Consider the following 22672-nt stretch of genomic DNA (forward strand, 5'->3'; position numbering starts at 1 on the left):
ACATGTAACAGGGGATCAGGATGATTTAAATTCTGAACGGCAGATCAAAAGGAACAACCTGATGGTCTGTAAACAGGTCCAGGAAACGGTGCACCACATCTTCAGCTCCTGGTTCTGATCAGCTCCAGTTATCAGGAACCGCCAGAAAGGAACCCTACAAACAGAAGGGAGGAGAAAGAGAACATAGATGAACTAAAACTCAAACAGCAGGGCTCAGATTAATCTGTATATGTGAAGAAAACTGAAAGCAGTAGAGCGTATACTGACTCGGGGTCCTGCCGCTTGTGGTTGTCGCAGAAAAGGAGGCAGGACAGCGGACGTCCTCCGTGAGGCCGCAACTCGTGAAGACATCTGGACAGCAGAGAAGACGAGGAAGTGAGAAAATCATAGAGTGGGAGAAGGAAATACACAGAAATCACACGATAAAATGAGATATGCGTTTAAAAGGGTACAACAGTGATGGAAGAACGTCGTCCTGTTTGCTTACCTCGGCTTGTCTTGTCCTCCCTCTATGTATATCTGCCAGAACTTGATGTATCCGTCATGGCTGGCTGTGGCTAACACTGTGCCATCAGGAGACAGCGCACCTTCGCTGACTCGCTGGAGAAACGAAGAACACGCAATGGATTTTCTCATTTATGCATTAAAGAACACAGCAAAATCACTGACATCTTAAATGACTACACCATGCAAACCAAGAGGCTAAAATACAGTTTGTTCACCTCAAAGAAGGCAGTATTAGTTTTCCTGAACTGATTTGTTAACTGACCTCTCTCCTGAGTCCTACCTGGGTGTGTCCCTTGATGGTGATGAGGCCTTCTTTCACTTCTGTGGCATCAACAGGCCAACTGCTGTTGTTGGCTCTCAACAGCTCCAGGTCCCAAACTTCAGCCTGGAAGAGAAAGAAAGTAAAGTTAGAGGTGAAATGTTTGTTCTCGTTAAACACCAGAGCTCATTAATCTGATGTCAGTGTTCTTTGTAAAGAAAAAAAAACCTTTAGAAAAACATCATTCCCTTATGTGCATAATCTCTTAATGTTTACTCACATGAATGTATTTTTTTTGCAGGTTTGTGCGCTTTTTTTTTAAACTACAGCTCAATCACGTTAATGAAACTACCTTGTTACCATCATCATGGATGTCAGGTGGGATGCAGGGGATGTGTATCTCTGCAAAAAGTGCATTTGTACCTCCCAATAAAAACATGAAAGCTACAAGAGACTTTTATTCTGAAAAGCTGCTATAACATTTACTCATTGTGCCTGATTTTTGTGTTTTGTTTTACATAAACACAAACGTTTCCACCACAAACTGATGCAGAAAAGGCACAAACTGGTGCATAAAAATCACCAAAAAGCTTCTGATGCTTAAAACTGCTGCTCGCTGCAATAAATGGGAGGAAAAAAAATACGCAAATGCCCTGAATTTCTAATTTAGTTCTAACTTTAACCAGCACAAATAAAACCAAATCTTGTCAGATTTGCCTGTTTTCCTCCCAGATTACGCTTTGAGCTCATGATGTGAGCGGCGCTGGAGTGGCATGGAGTGAGAGAAAAGGTCTGGCATTTAAAAAAAAAATAAAAATCCACTATTCATGCCATCTAAAACCTTCTCCATTGTTGTTTAGTGATTATTTGTATATTTGTCCTGCTGCTCCTCCACTGCAGAGGCAAAAATGACGCTTTAAAGTCACAAACTGGTGCATAAAAATACACCAAAATCCTCCAAATCTCTTGGTCCAGACCTTTGTTTAATGTCCTTCTCTCCCAAATGTTCAAACGAAATCTTCATAAAAACAGAATCTAAACCCCCTTTTCAGACATGGGATGGTTTCATCAGTTAGTATTTAGACATTTGTTACGTTAATGTTGAGTCGCAGTCGGTTGGAGATCATGTTGCAGTTCAGATTGGTGTTGTGTTGGAAGTGATATGTGAAAGCGTGTGAAGCGTTCAGGGACTGTTGTGTTTCAGACACGAAGCCAACACGTTAAAGCACAAGTTTGACTCTGTTTGCAGTTCTTCAACAGACATTTCTGTGTAAAACACTGGTACCCTGTCTTCGTGCAGGAGGGCCAGAGTCTGGCTGGTGTCATCCTGGTTCTCTTCGTTGTCGTCCTGGATGAACGGGCACCAGATGAGGCGATGGTGCGAGTTCAGTGGAGTGTCTTCTGGCCGCCGGACGTGAACCACAATCTGATCTCTGCAGGAAGTACGGGTTAAAGAAACTGGGGGGTAAAAAAGAGTAGTTCCTGGACGATCTGCTTCCAGGATGGGATAACAAGCCGTTTGCATAAAACTACACAGCAGTTAGAAGCACACAGAGATCACATTTACTTAACAGTGCAGATAAAAGACCTGCACGTCCTCCCACACGCTTTTAACAGTTTCTCCTACATGTCAGGATACAGTATCTTGCTGCCGGTGCAGGTGAGCTGCCAGACCATCAGGTTTCCCGCTTCATCCACGCAACCCAGCAGGGAGGAGTCGAGGTGGGCGAAGGCCAGATCTGTGACGGCGCCGGTGAAGCCCTTCAGCAGGGAGCGCTCGGCAAAATCCACGCTCAGCACCCGGATCATGGCGTGGTTGTTCGCTCCTGAGGGAAGCAGCAGTCATTTCAAAAGACAAAGATGAGCCTGTGGTTTTGCAGCAATCGATAGAAATCAATCGAGCAACCACAGAAACAACAAGTGTCGTGAGGCCAAATAGCAGTTTAATAAGAGAAACAGAACACAGTTGTTATTGGAGCCATTTTCTGTAGAAAGAAAACAGTCCCTTCTGTGAGAATAACATGGACACAAATCCTAGAAAGAGCACTTCTTTCAAATTAAATATAACATTTCTATGGCCTTCACAAAAACAATCCATGCACTTCATTGTAGCTGGGTGGCAGTGAAAACATCTGACCAGCCTCCCTTAAAAAAACAGGACAAATAATCCTAAACTATCTTCATAGTCGATTACAAGTTGTACGCTGCTTAAATACTTGTGTATTTAAAGTACACTGAGTGGCCCCAAAAAGTACTTGGACAGTTAAACTTAAATGAAGTTCATAAGGCCTTTAGATGAGCTACATTGATGAAGGTTGAGCAGAACTGGTTCCAAAAGTCTGACTCTAAAGGAAGCAAAGAACGTCTGCTTATTGGTCCCCAAACAAACTGTACTCGCATTAGTTTCAAATATACTGAGCACAACAAAACACCTAGCACAGGGTTGTCCAATCGTGGTCCTGGAGGGCCGTAGTCCTGCATGTGTTAGACGTTTCCCTCTTCCAACACACCTGATTCAAATGATCAGCTCATCATCAAGCTCTGCAGAAGCCTGATAACGATCCTGATCATTTGAATCAGGTGTGTTGGAAGAGGGGAACATATAAAACATGCAGGACTGTGGCCCTCCAGGACCAGGATTGGACAGACGTAACACAACTATCTGTGCTATTAGTTATGCAACTTGAATGTCTGCATGTCTTCCTATCTCTTAATGAATTTATACTCATTTAACCTCCTCAGCTGTTGCCGAGCTGTTTGACAAGCAGGTGAACAGGACAAATTATCTCATAACAATCGCTGTAATTCACAAAATGCTGCTGAAATCCGTTTCGCAAGGACAGGATCCTTGTTGTTATAGTAAATAAAGTAAACCTCGAAAAAAACATCCAAGACACCAGAGAAGAGACCACCATTGCGAGAGGTCTGATTACTATGTCTAGCTGTGCTTCTGCTGCTTATCTGAAATAAATAGTGTTTCAAGGAAATTTAGTGTGAAGAAATCAGGGGGACGTCAAAATGACATGATCCAGGACTCTTTATTTCCTTCCATGCAGGAACTATTCTGCTTATCGGTTCACGTTACATCCGACTAAAGTGACTTTACTGCCCTTATAGCAACAACAAACCCAAGAATCAGCGTCGCTGCATTCCAGAAAGAGGACTTGCAGTCAGGTTATGGCTGTGCTAACGTCACAGATTAAAAAACAGTAATTAAACTATATATGAAGTGTTCTTTCACATTGCTAGAAATACATAAGCAGTGCTAGAGGAAGTGTGAGACTCTGAATTTAAGTCAAAGTACAAAGAGCACGCCGCACAAGTCCTGCATTCAACTGTTTATTATGAAAGTACAATCAGGAAAATGTACGATGGAATTAAAAACAAAAGTCCAAGGAGCCACCACGACGCCATAAGATTATTTTTACTCGTGTAGGAGCCTCAACTTCCTGCCCAACATGAATCCAGAATCACGAGGAACCTGAACTGATAAGCAGAATCTAATTTCCAATCAGAATTCTTAAACCGACGCCCAACCCTACCGCAGAGCGCATTTGTGAGTAAAAATCAAGACAAACAGGCTGGAAACAGCAGCAAGGATGGCCTCAGAGATCGACAAGATTTACCAGCTCACCAAACAGAATCAACAACTGTGAGTAAAGAGAGAATGACACCGAGGAAACCAGTCACAGGCTCGTAGACGGCTAAAATTACATTTTCAAAAAGAACAGATTCAGAAGGACGGCAGCTTTTGGAGCCGTTTGTTATTTTCAGAATCCAGATTTAATGGATGTGATGAACTATAAGATGACTGTAAAGCAAAGAGATGGAGAAGTCAAAGTCTGCCTGTACTTCTTACAGTGTTGGAGGTGAGCTTGTCGTTATTGATGTAATCATGAGCACTAAAGGGACATTTTGGAAGCAAATGTATAAACAAATCAGCCAAAAAAATTTCTGACAGAAGCAGATATTTCAGCAGGATAAAAGGTCCAACGCACTGAAGCTGCCTGCTGGAGAATATTTCCCCAGGAGAAAATCAAAGTCTAACGCGGCCCTCCCACGGTCTGACCTAAATCCCATGGAGCACCTACGAGATGCCAAAGCGTCACCGTGGATGAACTAAAAGCTTTGCTGGCTGAAATATGAAGAACTTGCCTCCCCTTAGCTGTTACAGAACCTGGTTGATTCGATGCCCAGACGCTGTCAAGCGGCTCTGGAAGCTAACGGATGGCACGCTGAACAGTACAACACAGTAACTGTGATCCTCAGTGAAGCCATTATTGAGCGTCCAAATACCTCATTGACCTCATTTTGAACTGTAAACACCGCATTTTTACATTTAAAACCTATAAAGCGTCTTTTTTTATCTCATATTATGTAATATTCTGCTTGATAAGTGCACTTCTGCCACTTGTCCTTCTTTATAAAAATGCTATTTGCGTTGATTTTGTCGACTAATGTACTGAAATTCAGCCATTTTTAAGCATGGATGAAGCAAAGTAGTATATTTTTGAGGCCACTGTGCACGACTACGATTTAACGTGACAGAAGTGTGCACTGAATTAAACACTCTCAATCAAAATGAAAGTGTTTCATGATAAAAAGGCACTTCTAGCTTTATTGTGTTTGGTTGTAGTTCATGTTTTGATAAACACAACACAATCTGATGTCAGAGTTCTTTGTAAATCATTCAAAAACCATCATTATAGATCCACAATCACAGGACTATTACCTTATGTGCACCTTAACGTCACATCCTAATGTTTACTCACATTTGTTTTTAGTTCATAGCATCCATTCAAAGTTTAAAGTAACTCATAACTACTGCGGGATGCTCACCTCTGATGGCGTAGGCCAGGAAGGAGTTGGACACCGCGATCAGTCTGCCGTAGTAATACTTGTGTTCCCAGTCGTACTTGGCAACAGGCTGAATCTTCACCTGAATGAAACACACAAAAAAAGCACAATAAATATCTCTGAACAACACTTCTAAGGACATTTTCATACTGTGTCTATACTGCATTGTTGTTGTTCGTACAGTTAATCCTGTTTATATACTGCATATAGTTCATAGCATTAGTACTGTTTACACTGTTCAGACAGTTTATACTGCTCATACCACTATTTATCTCTCCCTGTAGATTTAGATTATCTACTTTATATGGTTCTATATATTGATATAGTCATATGTTAGTGTGTTCATAGCGCCCTGTCCATTCTATTTATACTGTAACTATTGTAAATAATGCACTTTGCTGCTGCTTTTGCACCTCTGGTTAGACGCTAAACTGCACTTTGTTGAGGTTTTCTGGAGCTCACGAGCCAAAGATTGTCCAAATAATGTAAAAATACATGTATGTTTTATAAATACACACCAGCCCCATTGCTACTTCTGTTGTACTCATGCAACGGAGGAATAAAAATTAGTGCAGGGATCTTTAAAAAGCAAAGCGGTGTGTGTTGTGAGAGAGGGCGAGCTCATGAGACCACATTGAGTCATCGCTGCTGCAGGTTTTTGATGAATATAAAAATAACAGACCCTTTTTCAGGTACACGCTGTTTCAGGTACCGAGTGGCTCCAAAATTTCTGGTGCATTCTCTCTCCGCTGCCATTTTGTAAGTGACGACGTGATCCCTTTACCTTGCTGCTGCCTCGAGCCTTGCTGTTGATGCTGGAGTCTTGACTGGCCACGATCTCCACGCTGTTGGAGGTGATGGGGATGCAGGTGGAGCCGTCGTCTCCGGTGAGGCGGCTGAAACAGCAGCACATCGATTTAGTTTCCTGAATTCTTCACGGAGATTATAAGGCGACTCTAAGGACACACTCACATTATCTGAGTCTCCTGGGCGGTGCTCAGGTCCGTGGAGAGCGGTCTGGTGGATTCTGACATGGTCGACCGGTCGGTGCTTCCCAACACTCCCAGTAACCCGTTCAGCTCTCCGTTAAAAGACGGCTTCCTCTGACCATCGCTCGACTGCGTGTCTGAGGAACACATTGGAAGCAGCGGTTATTCTGAGAGCCTGCAAAGAGGTCATATCTGTTCTGGAGGTTTCTTATTGTATTATTTTGAAACCTTAACATATAACTTGTGCATCAAAGTGTAAAAAGAACTAGACTTTCAGCTTAAAAGCACATTTAGCGGCGCAAAGTGGGTCAAACGTGGGTGAAAAAGCCCTCAGCATCGGTTTAAATCCCACCAGGTCAGCCAGACTGTTACTGGATGTCATTTCTTGTCCACCTCTATGACATCTATTGTATAAAGACCAAAGAAAAGCACATTCTGCATCACAAAAACCACATTTTGACTGCTTTCACTAATTAGAAACTTGGAAATTATAACTCTCTTATTCTTGATTGAGTTTTGTATTCCAGGGAACGGTGAGTAAAAAAATATTTACTCTGCTTCTTGGCAACTCTGTTTAAATTACAGAGGTGGTTCTGTATTAGACATGATTCATCCCGGAGGAAAAAAACAGGCCACTGGCAACGTTGACAAATTATCTGATTTCATAATATCCTACATTTTTGTGTTTTTGTACAGACAGACACAAACTATCACTGAAGAGGCTCCTTCTGAATACCTGCTAATTTGCTCTTACAGTCAGATAACGATATCTGCAAGGTGCTAATCACACGCTCTCTCTTACAAACACAAATAAACCTCATTCTAACTGCAGGAGAATCACTTTTTTCCACAGCACACGGTTAATAAAGACTGCTTTCTGTTTGTGTTGGCCGGTTTCAGGGCTGAGCTTGTGTTCCCGCTGGCTCACAGCCATTAACTACTTTCAACAGAAATAAATCGCGGATTAATGTTATTAATTGCAACTCTTGTTTATCCGCAAAATGAAGTCAAAGCGTTTGCTCTGAAATGGTTCTACAGGCATGAAGAAACAGTCATTTGATTTGCTATTCTCTATCCAGTTGACCTTACACTAAACAAACAAGCTAAACAATTGATTAATTCTGATAGTACTACCACATTGAAGGTTTTGATAAGACAACAGGTGTAGATGATCATGAATTACAGTCTCCTCCTGCACAGTGAAGTCAAAATCTTCTCAAACAATGATTCAGAATGGGGCAATCATTTTATTACTGACATTAATCCTGCTCAATGTGGTTAAAACAAGAATTTAGTAAGGGAACAGAGTGAATACTGATTCAATCAAAATATATTTCACATATCTGTGAAAAGAAAGTTGCCAGTACGCTCATTTACTTCATAAAAAAACAATTATTACCCTTCTTTTATGTGCTACATGGTTCTGATTCTCCATAATCTGTAGCTATCCAGGCATGGTATGGCTGCAACTAAAGATCATCCTCAATGTCGATTTATCTGTTGATTATTATCCTGAGTAATCAATTTGTTGTTTGGCCGAGGAAATACCGGGTAATGGTCCAAGTCCAAGATGATAAATGTCTTGTTTTGTCTTCAACCCAAAAATATTCATTTACATATAATAGAGAAGGAAATAAACCAGAAAATATTCACATTAAAGAATTTAGACTTTTTGTTTTTTCATAAACGTAGTAGTTGCCAGCGAATCACTTCACTAATCAAGTCAATTGCTATATTTCTAATTTACAGAAAAAGGCAACAAAGAAAGGCACCTAAAGGTTCACTATCCTACTTTCACATTTCAATATTATTTAAAAGAAAGTTAAACACCTCAACACAAAATACTCTCCAACACTGTCCCAGTAGGTTTACTGGTCTGGTGCAATTTCAGTGGACGTTAACACTGTTGAATCTGCTAAACACAGGCAATGTGGTGTTCCTTTTGTCCAAAGAAGAAGTACGACAAAACACAACAATGCAAATGTAAGCAAAACTAGTACAGGAGCAGGATAATCTGCTCACAACACACGACACTTTCCTAAACCTGCTGAAGTCTTTGCTGCAGCATTTTATCATTTTAGTGTTACTTGGCAGAAGGAAGGGCTGAACAATGAATGGATTTCAAATCAAAAAAATTGAAACCTCACAAAGGTTGCAACTTAAAAGATATGCATTATGCTGTATGTGTGACCCAGGGTTCATTTATTTTCTCCTTCTTCTTCTTTTTATTATTATTTTTAGTAGATGCTGCTACATGCCATGAACATCTATAACATTATTTTTGCTTACTATTCATTTATTTATTTACAGCTATATTATAGCTTTTGTGGTAATGGTTCAATCCTGTATGACATTTGAAAAAAATTAAATAAATATATGCTTGAAGCAATATTTATCTTCAAGTTTCCATACTTTCTTATGTTAACGGTGTGTCATGGGGTAACAGTCCATCACGTTTTTAAATCTATTACACAATAAATATGTAAAATTAAATATCTGTTACACAAATAGCTGTTAGATATATTTCCCCACATCGTTCAGCTCTGGAACCACAAGCAAAAATCTTCTAGTGTATTGAAATAATCCAGCAACACCGACCTTCTACGCAGTTTATGGAGGCTCAAGCTAATTATTGATACCAGCAGAGTAAATCTCGGCAATTCCGGATAAAAATGCGTCAAAATGTGTCGCTTTAAAATGAACCGAGCAGGTATAACAGAGGTAGTTTCGAATAAATGGAAGCTTTTCCTACTTCTTTTTGGTGGCCTGGCAGCAGCAGCGACAGCTTTACTGCCCCCAAAAAATAGACTGAGACACAAGCTAACTCGTAACCTTGCTAACACTGGGGACTTTCCGACGCAGTTAGCGCTCAAACATCGCCGCGAACCGGAATGAACCCGTTCCTCTGTGGATATTAGCGTGGAAAAACGTGTGTAAATTAATTCATGTTTAAATTGTGCCTCTGTGGAAAGCTGTGTATCTGGTAAACAGGTAGTGAAACTGCTGCTGGGCTAACTTTGCTCCAGTGCAGTTAGCATACCGCAGCGGCGCGCTAAACCCACTCGCGTTAGCAGCGCATTAGTTTAGCCGCCTAGCTCGCTAGTTAGCATTCCGTTAGCCTCCGCGGCCTAAAGCAGCGCAGCCGCTTTTCGCTCCCGGTCCCACTTACCGGCGCTGTTCCCGGGACGGTCGAGCTTGAGGATGTCCCGGAGATGCTGGGTCGCACCCTCGATGTCGATATCAGAATTGGACGCCATGGGTGAGGGAAAGGGGGACACTGGGTTGATTTAGGGGGAGAGAATGTTTTCTTGTTTGATGCGATGCTGTCACAGTTCACCCAGAGCAACCGTCTAAACTTCCGCTTTGTCCGCGGCCCTGGATTCCGACTTCTCACCGCGGCAGCTCGTTGGTTCCTACCTCAGAAATGTAACTAAGTTCATGCATACTGTACACAGCCAGGCGTGTTGCTGCCCTCCATAGTCCGGAAGCAGGGCTGCAACTAACAACTACTTTTCTATTGATTTTTCTAAGAATATTTTACAGTTTAGAGCCAAAGTCTAAAGGAACAATTTCCCTCCAAAAATAAAAAGCCCCCCAAAACGCCATTTAATTAAAGACAATTTTCATTTGACAAACTGTGGGTTTGTGTATAATGCAGCACTGGACGAAATGGGAACAAATATTAAAGTGCAAAACTGTAGGTTTAAACTGGAAACAGACTGTCCAACCAACAGTAAATCACACATGGAATAACTGACATATTTATGGTGTAACATCAACACATTCAACCTGTGCAGTATCAATACTTTTACATTTAAAAACGATGCAATACCATTTTTTCAACACGTACAAGAATCTGCACATCGGCATATATCAGCATGTTTCTGCTTCCTGAATAATTGTGCAACATAGATCAATTATGTGCAATATCATACATGCAATATTTCGATTTCCACATCCAAAGGATTTTTTTTCCTGTGCAATATCTAGACATGCACACATGGAAGAATCAGTGCTTATGTATATTTTTAGTTTTTTTTTTATTTCTTACTTATGCTTCCTACATGTTTGCACTGCTGTAACACTGCAAATGTCCTCATTGTGGGATTAGTAAAGGCTTATCTAACCTTTGTGAAACTCCAACGTGAGAAAAGAAAAAAAAATAAGGCTTGTTATTGAAAGCAATTGTGAAACTTAAACAGAAAGTGTTTTTTTTTTTTTTTTCTAATTTCACTCTCCAATGTTTTTCTAAATTTCTAATTTTATTGCCAGGCTCTTTCCACTCCTGTGTTCTGCTCCCACAAATTTGCACCTCGAAGGACTTTTGATCGCGTCTTTAAAGGTAACAAGGCAGTAGCTTAGAAAAATTCTTGAATCCTGGTCTTAAATTATATATGAAAAATGACCTAAATTAAATAAACAAGACATTATGGCATTGTAAATTCACTAAAATGTTATTATGGCTTGTATTTTTTATTATGAGCTAATAGAAGCAAACAGTAAACTTTCTCTCTGCTACGCTTGTTTCCAGTGTTCAGGCTCCTCACTGTGGCTCACTGATGAAACAGAATCAGAATCAAAATAACTCAGTTAACACTAACACTGATAAAGAAACTGCAGGAGAAGAATTTCTGACACAAGTCGAAGAGGTCTTAGTCAGCCAAAGAAAATTAGGACAAGAACTGCGAATAAAAAACAGTGATTTAATTTTTTAAAACAGTTTTGTTAAATGGAGTTTAATTTAATGAGGCATAATAGACATTTTGTTTATCAGACGGTTGGAAAAAACAGGAAAATGCAGACGTTCATCACATAGACTCATCGTATTCGCTGTGCGTGGAGCTGATTGTGCTTATTGTCGTGTGCAGTCGCCCCCAAAGGCCCATTCTGAGCCAGAAAACCCCTGAGCTGATGGAGAAATTGTGGACGAGTCCCATTTGTCCGTTAACCGATCCAATTAATGAGGTACGTATAGGAACGATATCCAATCAGAGACCTTGTAGGGCTGCACGATATGGGACCAAAAAAAACTGACATTGTGATATAAAATTTTTCTCTGATATGTGTTGTGATATGAAAACAAAGGCAGGAATTTTCAATATATTGTCAATAATCATTCTACAAAGGTCAGAGTAGCTTTAGAGAGGAGTGCATCTGCATCCAAAATAAAGATTTTTTCATTTTTTTTTAAAATAAGAAGCTAACAAGTTTGGAACAGTTTAGAAAAGGCATCGGAAATATTTGTTTGCTTTGGACAGCATGAAGATCCGGCGTTGCACCTCATCTTACAGAGCTTTGTATTGCTGATTTAATTAAACATCTGACACTTTTCCTTTTTGCAACCAAATCTTGCTTTTTAGTGTTTCTCTGTTTTGTAATAACAAAAGAGAACTTTGAGTTTCCTTTTAAATTAAGCAGAAAAAAGAAGCTGTAGCATGTGTTTGAGTTGCCTTCTTCACATATAGATTGATGGTGAGACGTATTGTGCAGCTCTACACAAAACATACTGAGACAGCACCTGTGTTGAGCCTGACTGTAAGTCAAATAATAAAAGAGGTACGGAGAAACGAGAACACACCATTAAGAAAAAAGTCCAGGTTTTATTGTGTATCGTGGCTGTAGTCCATGTTAACTGCCAGACATGTGTGTGAAAGAGAGACAGACAGAGAGAGGATATGCAGGATCAGAGCAAAAAGATTCTTTGGTTTGCAAGAGCAAAACCTGGCATGAGAGAAAACGAACCATGGCGAGAGTTAACAAGTGTGTAAAGGAAGATAAAACTGGGTTGTAACACACTAAGGCAGGCTAAAGTAAACACACGTGTGGTCTCTAAAAACAAAATACAAACACAATGAGTCAGCGCCAAAGAGGCCGACTGTGAACCTGAACATGGATCTACGAACCAGTCAACAGCAGTGCTAACAGGACTGAGTTGACAGCAGTGGAGTCGACAGAAGAGCAGAACGGGTTAGATCGGAGCAGAGACGAGTGGAGAGCAGAGCAGAGTTAATGGCGTCGGTCAGCTATTTGTCCTTCTGGTGGCTTGAGTGTAGATATTGAAATGAGGGGCTCCCAGCGTCATGCAGATCAGCAGAGTAGGCAGACAGGGGCGTCTGATTGGTCGGCCGGCTCTCAGCAAAGAAACACGTCGCAGTTCTACTGGCTGGGCTGGTCTGAAACCCACCTGGATGAGGTTCAGTGATTGACATCTAGAATCCGGTGTTTGTCAAACAGGCAGGAGGGAGGGACGAGTGCTCTCTTCTCTCGCTCTCTCTCCTCTCCCCATCCTCCCTCCCCTCCCTCCGTACTTCATCGCACAGTGCCCTTCACTATGGCCGCCCCCGCCCGCCACAGCGCAGAGGAGGCTTAACCAAAGTTGTGAATGGCCAGCCTGAACATGTCATTGGTGCACACCCATGCATCGTTAATGTTCTTCAGGATGAAACTCTGATGGAAACCCATGATGGGGTCTTCATCTGCCTGCAGACACACAAACAGACGAGGATCAGCGCAAAGCCATGAGTGCAGCAACTTAATGAATCTGTTTCTACACATAAAATGAACCCTCTGAACCCCAAAACCTGCCAGCGGGTTCGAAAAGGCATGCCATCTTTTAAAAAAAAAACAAGAATAACCTGCTAGAATTACACCATTTCTCATAGAATTAAACTGTAAAAATAGAAACAATCATCTGCTTTTGAACTTTCTGACACTCCTTGAACTCATCACGTGTGAAATCCAACCTTAAAATTGGGATATTTCAGCAAAATCATTGTATTTTACATGTCTTGTTTAAAAATCTGTTAAAAATAAACTTTTTTCTTTGACCAGATTTTGTAAAAAACAAAAAATTCTACAATCCTGGGCACAACCGTGAAGCCATGATTAACTAAGCTGTGACCAACAGTCGTATGGCAAAAATTAGAGAAGTTTCAGCTGAACTGCAATCAGTGGTTTCACAGAGCAGATAAGACGAAGATGGAAAAAAAATCAAAATGTACGTAGTAAAATATCTACAGTATGTACATTTTCCAGAGCTGGTAACACCTGTGGGCACTCGGAAAAATGTTGTACATGTTGAGTCCTGATTTTTTCCAATTTTTGGAAAGAAATTCAACTTCCTTTTTTGTATGATTTATGACATTATAACTGTGTCATACAGCACAGAATAAATTCCTGAGTTCTCCTTCTAGTCATGGCTGTTCTATTTCCATCGAGGTGCAGGACTTCAGACTGAAGTGGAAAAAAATGTGACAGGAGCAAAAAGGAAGCCCAGAAACTTTTTCAGAGTTCAGACAGTTAATCATATTGTTTTGATTACCAGTTATGTAATTCCTCCAAGTTTAAAAAAGTATTGCAAATACTATCACCCACTTCATGCTGGCTTTGAGCTGCTGGCCCTTCTTTAAGTAAAGGTGGGAGGTTTAGGAAGAAACAAGAGGCCGATAACCAAACCAGCCCTCTAATTAAACAGTATATGTTAATAGTGAACTATGTAGTTTATGTCCAGAGTCTAACACACACAGTAAACATATTTCTCTATTCAAGACACTGGCAGACATGGTTTTTGTTGAGGGAACATCTGAAGCAGCTTTGTTTACGCCCATGTGTACTAGCTTGCAGTCTACTCCTTCTGCAGGTCCACTGCTGCCACCACTTTTTCAACTGCTGGAAAAACAGCGAATTAGAAGCCACTGGAAAGAATTTGTATTAAGTAATGACACACAAAACATAAAAACATTCCTATATCCTCGACAAAAACAAACAACAACAAAAAAATCCACCCCAAAGTTTACTTTTCTGCTGCATGCTGGAAAATTATAGATTTTTTTTTTAAATCCAGGAAACAATGATTAATTGGGACACGCCAATTAGGAAATTCAGAGAAGAAGTGAATTTAAAAGACTTGTGAGGACAAGCACCATGAGGGAAGTCAACCCTGAGCACACGAGAGATACTGAGAGAACTTTGTTGCCCAAAGTTTTGCTGCACAAAACTTCTACTTGATGCAGTTGTAGAGTGAAAAAGAAGGTGAAAACCAACATGATGGGGACAAAAGTCACCTGCAACTAATGTCATCCTTCTCATGTAACGATTTCCTGTATTTGTATTGTTTTCATAACAGCTCAAAAATGATTTAATGCCTGAAGCAGCAATGTGAAAATCTGGACACCAGAACAGCCACCTGTGTGCAGACACACATCAGAAGGTGCTTTTCTGAGCATGTCAGCTGGTCGAGCGACTGTGCAAAAGTTTAAGGCACTTCATGCCACCGGGGAGGAATCCGCTTGTCCACAAATTCATTCTGCAGCAGGACAACGAGCCCAAACATCCATCCAGAGACATAAAGAACCACCCTCAGCGGAAAAAAGAATGAGTCCGACAACCGTCCTGGTATGACCCTCACACAGCCCAGATCTCAACATCATGAGTCGGCTTTCCACTGCAGGAACTCGGCGCCACAAGCATTCACAGGAACAGTCCTCAGATCAGCTCTTCCAGCTTTTCTATTTCCATTGCGGTGTGGGATCTGACAGCTTCAGCCACCACATGAACTCCAAGTGCACCAAAACAACAACAACAAATAGCTACTGGATGTAACTCAGCACAAAGGAAACAGACCAACGGAGGTTTGTTATGTTGCCTATATGTTGAATTTTATGTTGCTGATGACGAGGTTAAACAGGAGAAGAACGCTACTTGACGAGAACCGTTCAGAAGCACCTTTTGTCTCCAGAAAACAGCCCTGAAACAGGTTCTACAGAGGCAGTTCCTGTAGTCAGAACATGCACAAAAGGTTCATGATACAAGTTCCGACAGTGGAAAACAGCTCATTGGGTCAGTGTGGGATTAAATGAAGAGACAGAAGACACTGAAGGCCTGAATCCACAGAGAAACTGGAAAGTTCTGCATGATACTGAACAACGTAACTGCCAAGTACGTAGTGTGGTGGCTGCAAGTTTAGGGTTTACTTGAGGCTTATCTGTTTGGTGTAACTTTGCATCTAAAACTTTTGCACATTGCTGCATATCCAGAATACGTTTTCTTCACTATATTCCCACACTGCATGTTTACAGACAATATACCCGTAGTTGAGTCATGAAGGAAACAAAAACAAATAAGATCTTGACAATGATTTGATCATATATCTGAAAAGACAATATCAATATCCTTATTTACTTTGGAAGTGAACACTTGACCCCGTCATGCTCTGAGCTACTTACTTTTAGCTGTCCTACAACCATACTCAAGATGCAGCTGTCTGGAGTCGGCTGGTGGTCCTGCGCTGTTATACTATGCGCTATTTTTGTGAAGGGGAGACTCTGGCACACAGACATACACACACAGAGGAAAGATAAACAAGATACGGATTAATACAGGGTTTATCAGACAGTGGAAGCATCGACTTAAAATTCAGCTAAATCACCTTGAAGTACTCTCATTAAAGTAAAATAATTTAAAAAAGAGGTTCACCAGAAGGCTAGGATACGAGAAGCTGATTCCCTGAAGCTGAACAGTTGACTTTTAGTTACATTTTATCCTCAAACTGCACTTTCCTAATGTTGTTTCCATGCATAGAGACTGTCGGAAATAAACACGCCACGGTTCAAATACAGTTCAAAACACTTGCTGACTGCTACAGTGAATGTAAATGTGTGCGATCTTCTACTCAGAGTAACCTGGTGCAGGAACATACTGACACCGTCGCTGCATGTCTCACTTGAGCCCTGAACACCTGTTTGAACGTGACCTCTGCCTGCAGCAACGAGTTACCAGATAAACTCACAGTGAGTTTCTCGACGATTGCTCTTTTTCCCTGGAACTGCTGTCCTTCCCACGTAAGGCATGATGCATCGATCTGTGCGGAGACATTGGGAGTAAAAGAGTGAGCTGCAGAGGAAGCCATTAAAGGTCACTCGCTGTGTGGCCTTCGAGTCCAAGACATGGAGAGTTACTACAACACGAGCTCATGACAATGTGTTGTACTGTTTAAACACAAAGTTTATTTGACTTTTTAATCCAATCAGCAGGTTAAAAGAATGAATGTAAACATAGCAGGAAGTAGGCGCTTTTCATAGTCATCAATCATCCCTAAACACTGCATCCACTGGGATAGAACAACTTACTGGTCCGAAGATGAAACAAAAGATAACGGATTATTTAAAAAAATAAATAAATGTGGAGCGACTCAGACACACCTGTTGATCAGTGCTAAGGCGGAGAACAGTGATCACAATGTGAGCTTCGGATAATTCAGTGATGGTGGTACTGAAGTTTAAAATGTGTTCTGCTCAGAGAAATCAAATAGCAAACAGCCCACATAGATAAAATGATTTCCAGTCAGACAAATCTGACGGCAGTACGCGTTATTTTATTCTTTTCCAACTAATTTGGTCATATCAGTGCTGCAAGTGAAAACATTAGATACCGTCTCTAAATACTGCCTATAAAATGTCTAAAAATACAATCTGCCAGAGCACAAGGTTGTTTGTTTAGCTTGGACAACGTTCCAAAATGCGACGACTGAGTTTACCCAACAAAGTTTATCATATATGACGAAGGAAAAGCAGCAACTGTTCACGTTTGAGAAGCTGCAACCACAGAATAGTTGGTGCTTCCGCTTGAGAAATGACTGAAACATAACAAGGTTTCTTATATAAACAGAAAAATAGTTTCACTCTAAATGTCTGTAGGCGTGCTGTGCAATCATTTGTACTTTTTGTTTTTAAAAATCACATGAGTAAGAGATAATTAAGATTAATTGGTGTGAGTCATTGGCTGTAGGTTGCAGTTATGAGCCTGCCACTGGCGGCTCCAGTTAGACAGGTTTCTCTTTTCCTTCTAATATCTGCATCTTACTAGTTTCTAAATCCATTTCACTAATGGTAAACAACAACAACAACAAATATCTAAAAGATCTGATTGTGCTCCAAGGCAGCCCTGCCAGATTTTGTTGATGAATTTTCCATTTTAAAAATCACAAAACAATTCAACCGTCGCTTACACCAAAGCTGCATCCTTTACTTAGCTCCGCCCCACACAACTGTGATTGGTTTAAAGAAATACAAACAACCCAGAGCCTCTTTCCCCCTCCCCTCTATGGCAGGATGATACTGAGGTGCAGCCAGAATGGGCTGGCTAAACCAGACCACAGATTAATCAATAACCTTTGTTAACATTTAAGCCAACAATGCAAGAGGAGGTCTGACATTATGTGGTTTATGATCGCTGCAACGCAAAGTGACGCTGCAGAAAAAAACGGTGTCATATTATCGGTTATGAATCTCTAATTGATGATTAAACGCAGAAAATATGCCTCCCTGGTGAGACGCATGGAACGTGATGAAAACAGGCTCGAATCGTAACAACACTCATCGCACTCACATATATGGATCCGAGTTGTGATCTGTCAGAGTCAAACATCTGGTAGTAGTGCTGCACGAAGCTGGATCCTATCTGCTCCCACAGAGGCTGGTCCACCATCCTGAATCACCCTGCAACACACACTGGGGAGGTGGGAGACCAGACGAGCACAATGAGAGGCAGAGAAACACCAAAACAAAAGGTCAGAAATGTGAAAAAACAGAAGCCTCCTTTTGCATTTCAAGGCCCCTCGACAGACACCAGATTTCAACATCGATGGGGGATTTTAGCGAGACGTGTTAGACAAACCGCAAGGCTGCGGTTTGTGGTTGTTGCAGTTTGTTTTTTTATATCCTCTATCAGTGGCGTTGTTGGGTCTGGGCGTCTGACGACAAAGCCCCTGATCTAAATTATTAATATTATTACAAAAAGCAAGAAAAACAGTTCTGGGTCTTTCTCACCATGCGTCAAGCCCCTCAAAAATGATTTATTGCTCAAAAATGTTGGGATATTATTAGTCGGTTTGTAAAACTCTGATCTGTTTCCTAAAGTCAAAATATTTCGACATCACATCAGGTGTGTTGTTCCACCTTTTTTCTTTTCGATAAACGTGTAGCAGTGACATTATTGTGTGTATATAATAACATGTATGGCAAAACATAGCAACAGGTAGAAAACACTGTTTATTATTTTACTGTAAGTTGCTGTAGTTCGATAAAGGCAAAATTTTCTGAACTTTTTTATGATTATTTTCAGCTATTTACTTGTTGGTTTTATTGTGTTATAGAACTTTATGTGATGACTTCCTCACCTCACCAGAAAACACACCTCTTCTCCTGTACTATTTAAAGGGTCGCTAATCCAAATTACAAACAAACAAAGCTTCTGAAAATAAATATTGTCAAGGCACAACTCTACACATGATTATAGCTCTGTAATTCTTCATAAATCCAACTAATAATAACTAAAATAAATAACATTACTGTGGAGCACAGAAAGAAAGTGCAATGAACCTAATGTGCTTAGAGCAAAGTGTGTCACATAATATGTTAATTTTACAGCAAAATAACATGAAAACAGTGCAGTTAGCAAGTTAAAAGACACAGATCCAGGTCAAAACAACAAACAAAACAGCTTCAGTAATCAAAATTAAGTGAGTATTTACAGTAAATTCATTAACAAGTTGCAAAACTAAGATCGCTCACACAAATTATTAGATAAAATGCATGAAAACTTGCATTTTCAGTCTCAACTTTACCTATAGTTATAGCTCCGTAAGTCGTCATAAATAAAAAAATAAACTAATAAAGTGACTAATAGTAATAGTAATGTAGAGGATAGGAACATTGAACTGGACTATTTCACTGAACTCTAAACACATAATGTAGAACTGTTTACCCCGATTTATTTGCACTGTATAACCACGACTGTCATCACTTTATACAATCAAAGTTTACAAATGCAAAGTGCACTTTAGGAGCACTGCTGCTGTCAGTTTAAGTCTGCTATTTATTCAGAGTTGCTTTAGTTTTTTTTTATACACTGTGTACATTTGGTTAAATAGGATCAGCACGATAAGAATTTCATTGTCCCGTGTAACCGTCTAGTTTTCTGTGCATTTGACAGTAAACCTCTTGAATCTTGAAAGTGGGATCACGTAGAGTCACATGTTAACTTCACAGTGAAATAACTTGAACACAGTGCAGTTAGCAGGTTAAAATCTAAAATGTGTCCAGATCCAGAACAAAACAACAAGCGAACCTGCTTCAGTAATCAGAATTAAGTGAGTATTTACAGTATATTCATTAACAAGTAGCAAAACTGAGATGCTGAGATCGCTCACGCAAATTACTAGTAGATAAAATGCATGAATATTGGGGTTTTCAAGTCACAACTTTTAGGTCATCATAAATATAACTAACAATAAGCTGACTAGTAGTAATAATAATGTGGAGCATAGAAAAGCAGTGGAATATGCTCGAAAATAACTTGAAAATAGTGCAATTAGCAGGTTAAAACTGAAAACCTATCAAGATCCAGAACCTAACAACAAACTGAACTGCTTCAGCAATCAAGATTAAGCGAGTATTTACAGTATATTCATTAACAAGTAGCAAAACTGAGATGCTGAGATCACTCACCCAAGTTACTATTAGATAAAATGTATGAATATTTGTATTTTCAAGTCACAACTTTTAGGTCATCATAAATATAACTAATAATAAACTAACAGTAACAATAATGTGGAGCAGAGAAAAACAGTGGAATATGCTGTAGAATAGCTTGAAAACAATTAGCAGGTTAATCATCTAAAATGTGTCCAGATCAAGAACAAAAACAACACAGAAAAGTTTCACTACTCAAACTAGATGAAAGCACCACTTAAATCCAGTCTAAGGTTTCATCCGGTACCAAAATTAAACTTGTGAGAGGCTTAAACAAACAGTCTCCACGTCACTTAACACTTACTAAAACTGAATTTTCGCTACTTTCCCGGTGCTGACAGTTAAAACAACACCCGGAGCCGTGCTGTAGCCCAGCGGCGGCAGCTCACGGACACCGTCACACAGCAGAATTCCTCGCACCGGAGCGGCCCGGGCGGTGTTTTGCTGAGCACGCCGTTCCGAGCCTCTCTCCGCTCGGGTGACACTGACAGCACAAGAAGTCATGTGCTCCCCACATAACGATACACCGGAGCGAGCCGAGCACCGGGGAAAGCGAAACGACGAAGGCGGGGGGCCGAACACCCCCCACGGGTACACCGGCGGCTCCGTGCCCGCGTAAACACAACCGAGAAGTGGACGGGAGAGAGAGAGGGCGGTTTAACGAGCTATTAACGGAAAATGTAGCTAGTTAGCCGACGTGCTAGCTGCTAGCTAGTCTTGTTTGCTAACAGTTGGTTTACTTAGCACACCTCCCCGGATGCTAATGTTAGACGTCAGATAAATTATACCTCCGGCCGTTAGCTAACCGGCTGGCCTGCTGGCTGGCTGCTGCTGTTGGCCTTTCCACCGGTTACTAAAAATACCCCCGTCTCCTCCAAGTGTTGATGCCTCCTGTGGGCCCGCGCACTCAGCTCTGGAAGCTCCGGAGCAGCTACCCTACATAGGCGTGCCCGACGTTAGCGCCCCCGAACCGGGCAGGAGCAGCCGATTTAACAACTTATCCGGCGCTGAGCTCGTCCAAAGGCGACACTAAACTACGGCGTTTGGTTTTCGGGCATGTTTCCATTCACTGTTCGGCGTGAGGGCGCCCGAAAAACTAGTAATAAAAACTTACCTCTTACTAACGCCGAGGCCGGCTGCACGATCGCACAGTGCGGTGTCTGCTCCGCGACGAGGGCACGCACCCGAAGCCGTAGCGGGCCCGATGCATCATGGGAGCTGTAGTGTTTATATACAGACGTCTGTCTGGCTCGTTAAGACAAGATTGATTTTATTGATCCCTCACTGGGCAAGTTCACATGTTACAGCAGCAGGATACAGAAAGCTGCAGGACATGATTTTCAAAGGTACAATAGGGATACAGCATAAAAAAAAATGAAGATGTAATAAGAAAGGTCCCATAGAAACAATATACCAGACATGCAAAATCGATATATGGATATGTACATATATGGCATGTATATGTACAGCTATGACATAGTGAATTTACATATGTGCTGATATGTAAATAATGACTTGGTGAATTTACATATGAAATGTAAATATATGGCAGTGAATTTACATATAGATATGTACAGTATGACTTGATGAATTTACAGTTTTGGTATGGAGGATAATGTACCCACAATTTTGTTATTGCAGTATTTTTTTTAAAAAGTTTTTTGTTATTTTTTGTTAAAATTATTTGTAATGTTTTTTGTTAATATTAAAACAAATATGTGAATAAAAATGCATAAATATGCATATGAAATAATTCTAAAATACATTCAGGAGGCTCAGGACCTACTGTCTCAGTCAGGCTTTTGATTGATTTAATAGATTTTATTAATATTTCCTCTCAGAATTAATTTTATTTATGGATTTCTCTATTTATTCGGTCGTTATTATATTTGAGTCTATTAAATGTAACTTTATTACTTTTTGATTCTGCTTTAATGAATTTTCACTTCTATTTTTGCCCTTCACAAATCTATCTAATATTTTATTTTTTTATTTTATTAATTATTTTTATTGAATTATTATGTTATTTAGTATATCTATATCTATCTATTTAGTTGGCAGATGGGGAGGTTGTTGACGTTGCTTTATTGCAGTTTTATCCCTTTCATCAGCACTTTGTGTTGCATTTAATTTGTATGAAGAAAAAAAAAAAGTGGTAATAACTTCTAAAAACAGGGTTTAATTTTCTAAAAAGCTACATTTGTAGAGCTGCTCCTGCAACAAGAGGCCAACAGCAGCTTGCAGCTGCAAATAACAAGAGATAAGACAATGTAAAGGGAATAACTAAGCAACCAACTACTTCCAGTCATTTCAAGGGACTTTTTTTAATGCATATTTATTAATTTTATATCATTTTTTCTTTTTTTTACTTTGATGTTGAATAAAATTGTACTCCATACAAAATGAGCCATGTGATTTTGCATTAATTTCCCATATTTTGATCTACAGTTACAGCTTTTACTGTAATGCAAATGTTTGGCAGAGGTAAATGACATGTCTTGTTGATTTCTGAAGCTAAAATTAATACATAA

At 40.3% G+C, this 22672-nt stretch overlaps 2 protein-coding genes across 7 annotated transcripts in view; both read right to left on the reverse strand.

The window, feature by feature from the left end:
• The window catches only part of edc4 (enhancer of mRNA decapping 4), a 42771-nt gene extending 32800 nt beyond the window's left edge, over positions 1-9971 (reverse strand). For 2 of the 4 annotated variants that reach the window (XM_008285849.1, XM_008285847.1), the window contains exons 1-10: positions 9782-9971; positions 6596-6749; positions 6408-6519; positions 5606-5705; positions 2406-2592; positions 2052-2199; positions 788-892; positions 488-600; positions 268-351; positions 59-154 (exon numbers count right to left, since the gene is read on the reverse strand). In XM_008285849.1, coding sequence (XP_008284071.1) covers positions 59-154; positions 268-351; positions 488-600; positions 788-892; positions 2052-2199; positions 2406-2592; positions 5606-5705; positions 6408-6519; positions 6596-6749; positions 9782-9869 — 1187 coding nt within the window. In that variant the 5' untranslated portion in view covers positions 9870-9971. Of the gene's footprint in view, positions 1-58; positions 155-267; positions 352-487; positions 601-769; positions 893-2051; positions 2200-2405; positions 2593-5605; positions 5706-6407; positions 6520-6595; positions 6750-9781 lie in introns of all 4 variants that reach the window. The other 2 variants (XM_008285846.1, XM_008285845.1) reach the window with 1 other exon arrangement.
• A 2221-nt stretch (positions 9972-12192) lies between these two features.
• Positions 12193-21352, reverse strand: nutf2 (nuclear transport factor 2). 3 transcript variants are annotated; one of them, XM_008285850.1, is made up of 5 exons: positions 21256-21352; positions 17998-18119; positions 16400-16471; positions 15837-15935; positions 12193-13092 (listed from the first exon to the last, which is right to left on the reverse strand). In XM_008285850.1, the coding sequence occupies exons 2-5, from the start codon at positions 18094-18096 to the stop codon at positions 12979-12981; spliced, it is 384 nt and encodes a 127-aa protein (XP_008284072.1). In that variant the 5' UTR covers positions 18097-18119; positions 21256-21352; the 3' UTR covers positions 12193-12978. The 3 variants fall into 3 exon arrangements, with proteins under 3 accessions (XP_008284072.1, XP_008284073.1, XP_008284074.1); XM_008285851.1 differs by lacking the exon at positions 21256-21352 and adding an exon at positions 20930-21028; XM_008285852.1 differs by lacking the exon at positions 21256-21352 and adding an exon at positions 20446-20613.
• Positions 21353-22672: the final 1320 nt, after the last annotated feature.

The sequence above is a fragment of the Stegastes partitus genome, unplaced genomic scaffold, assembly GCF_000690725.1.
Source record: "Stegastes partitus isolate 25-593 unplaced genomic scaffold, Stegastes_partitus-1.0.2 Scaffold419, whole genome shotgun sequence".
NCBI classification, from domain to species: Eukaryota; Metazoa; Chordata; class Actinopteri; family Pomacentridae; genus Stegastes; species Stegastes partitus.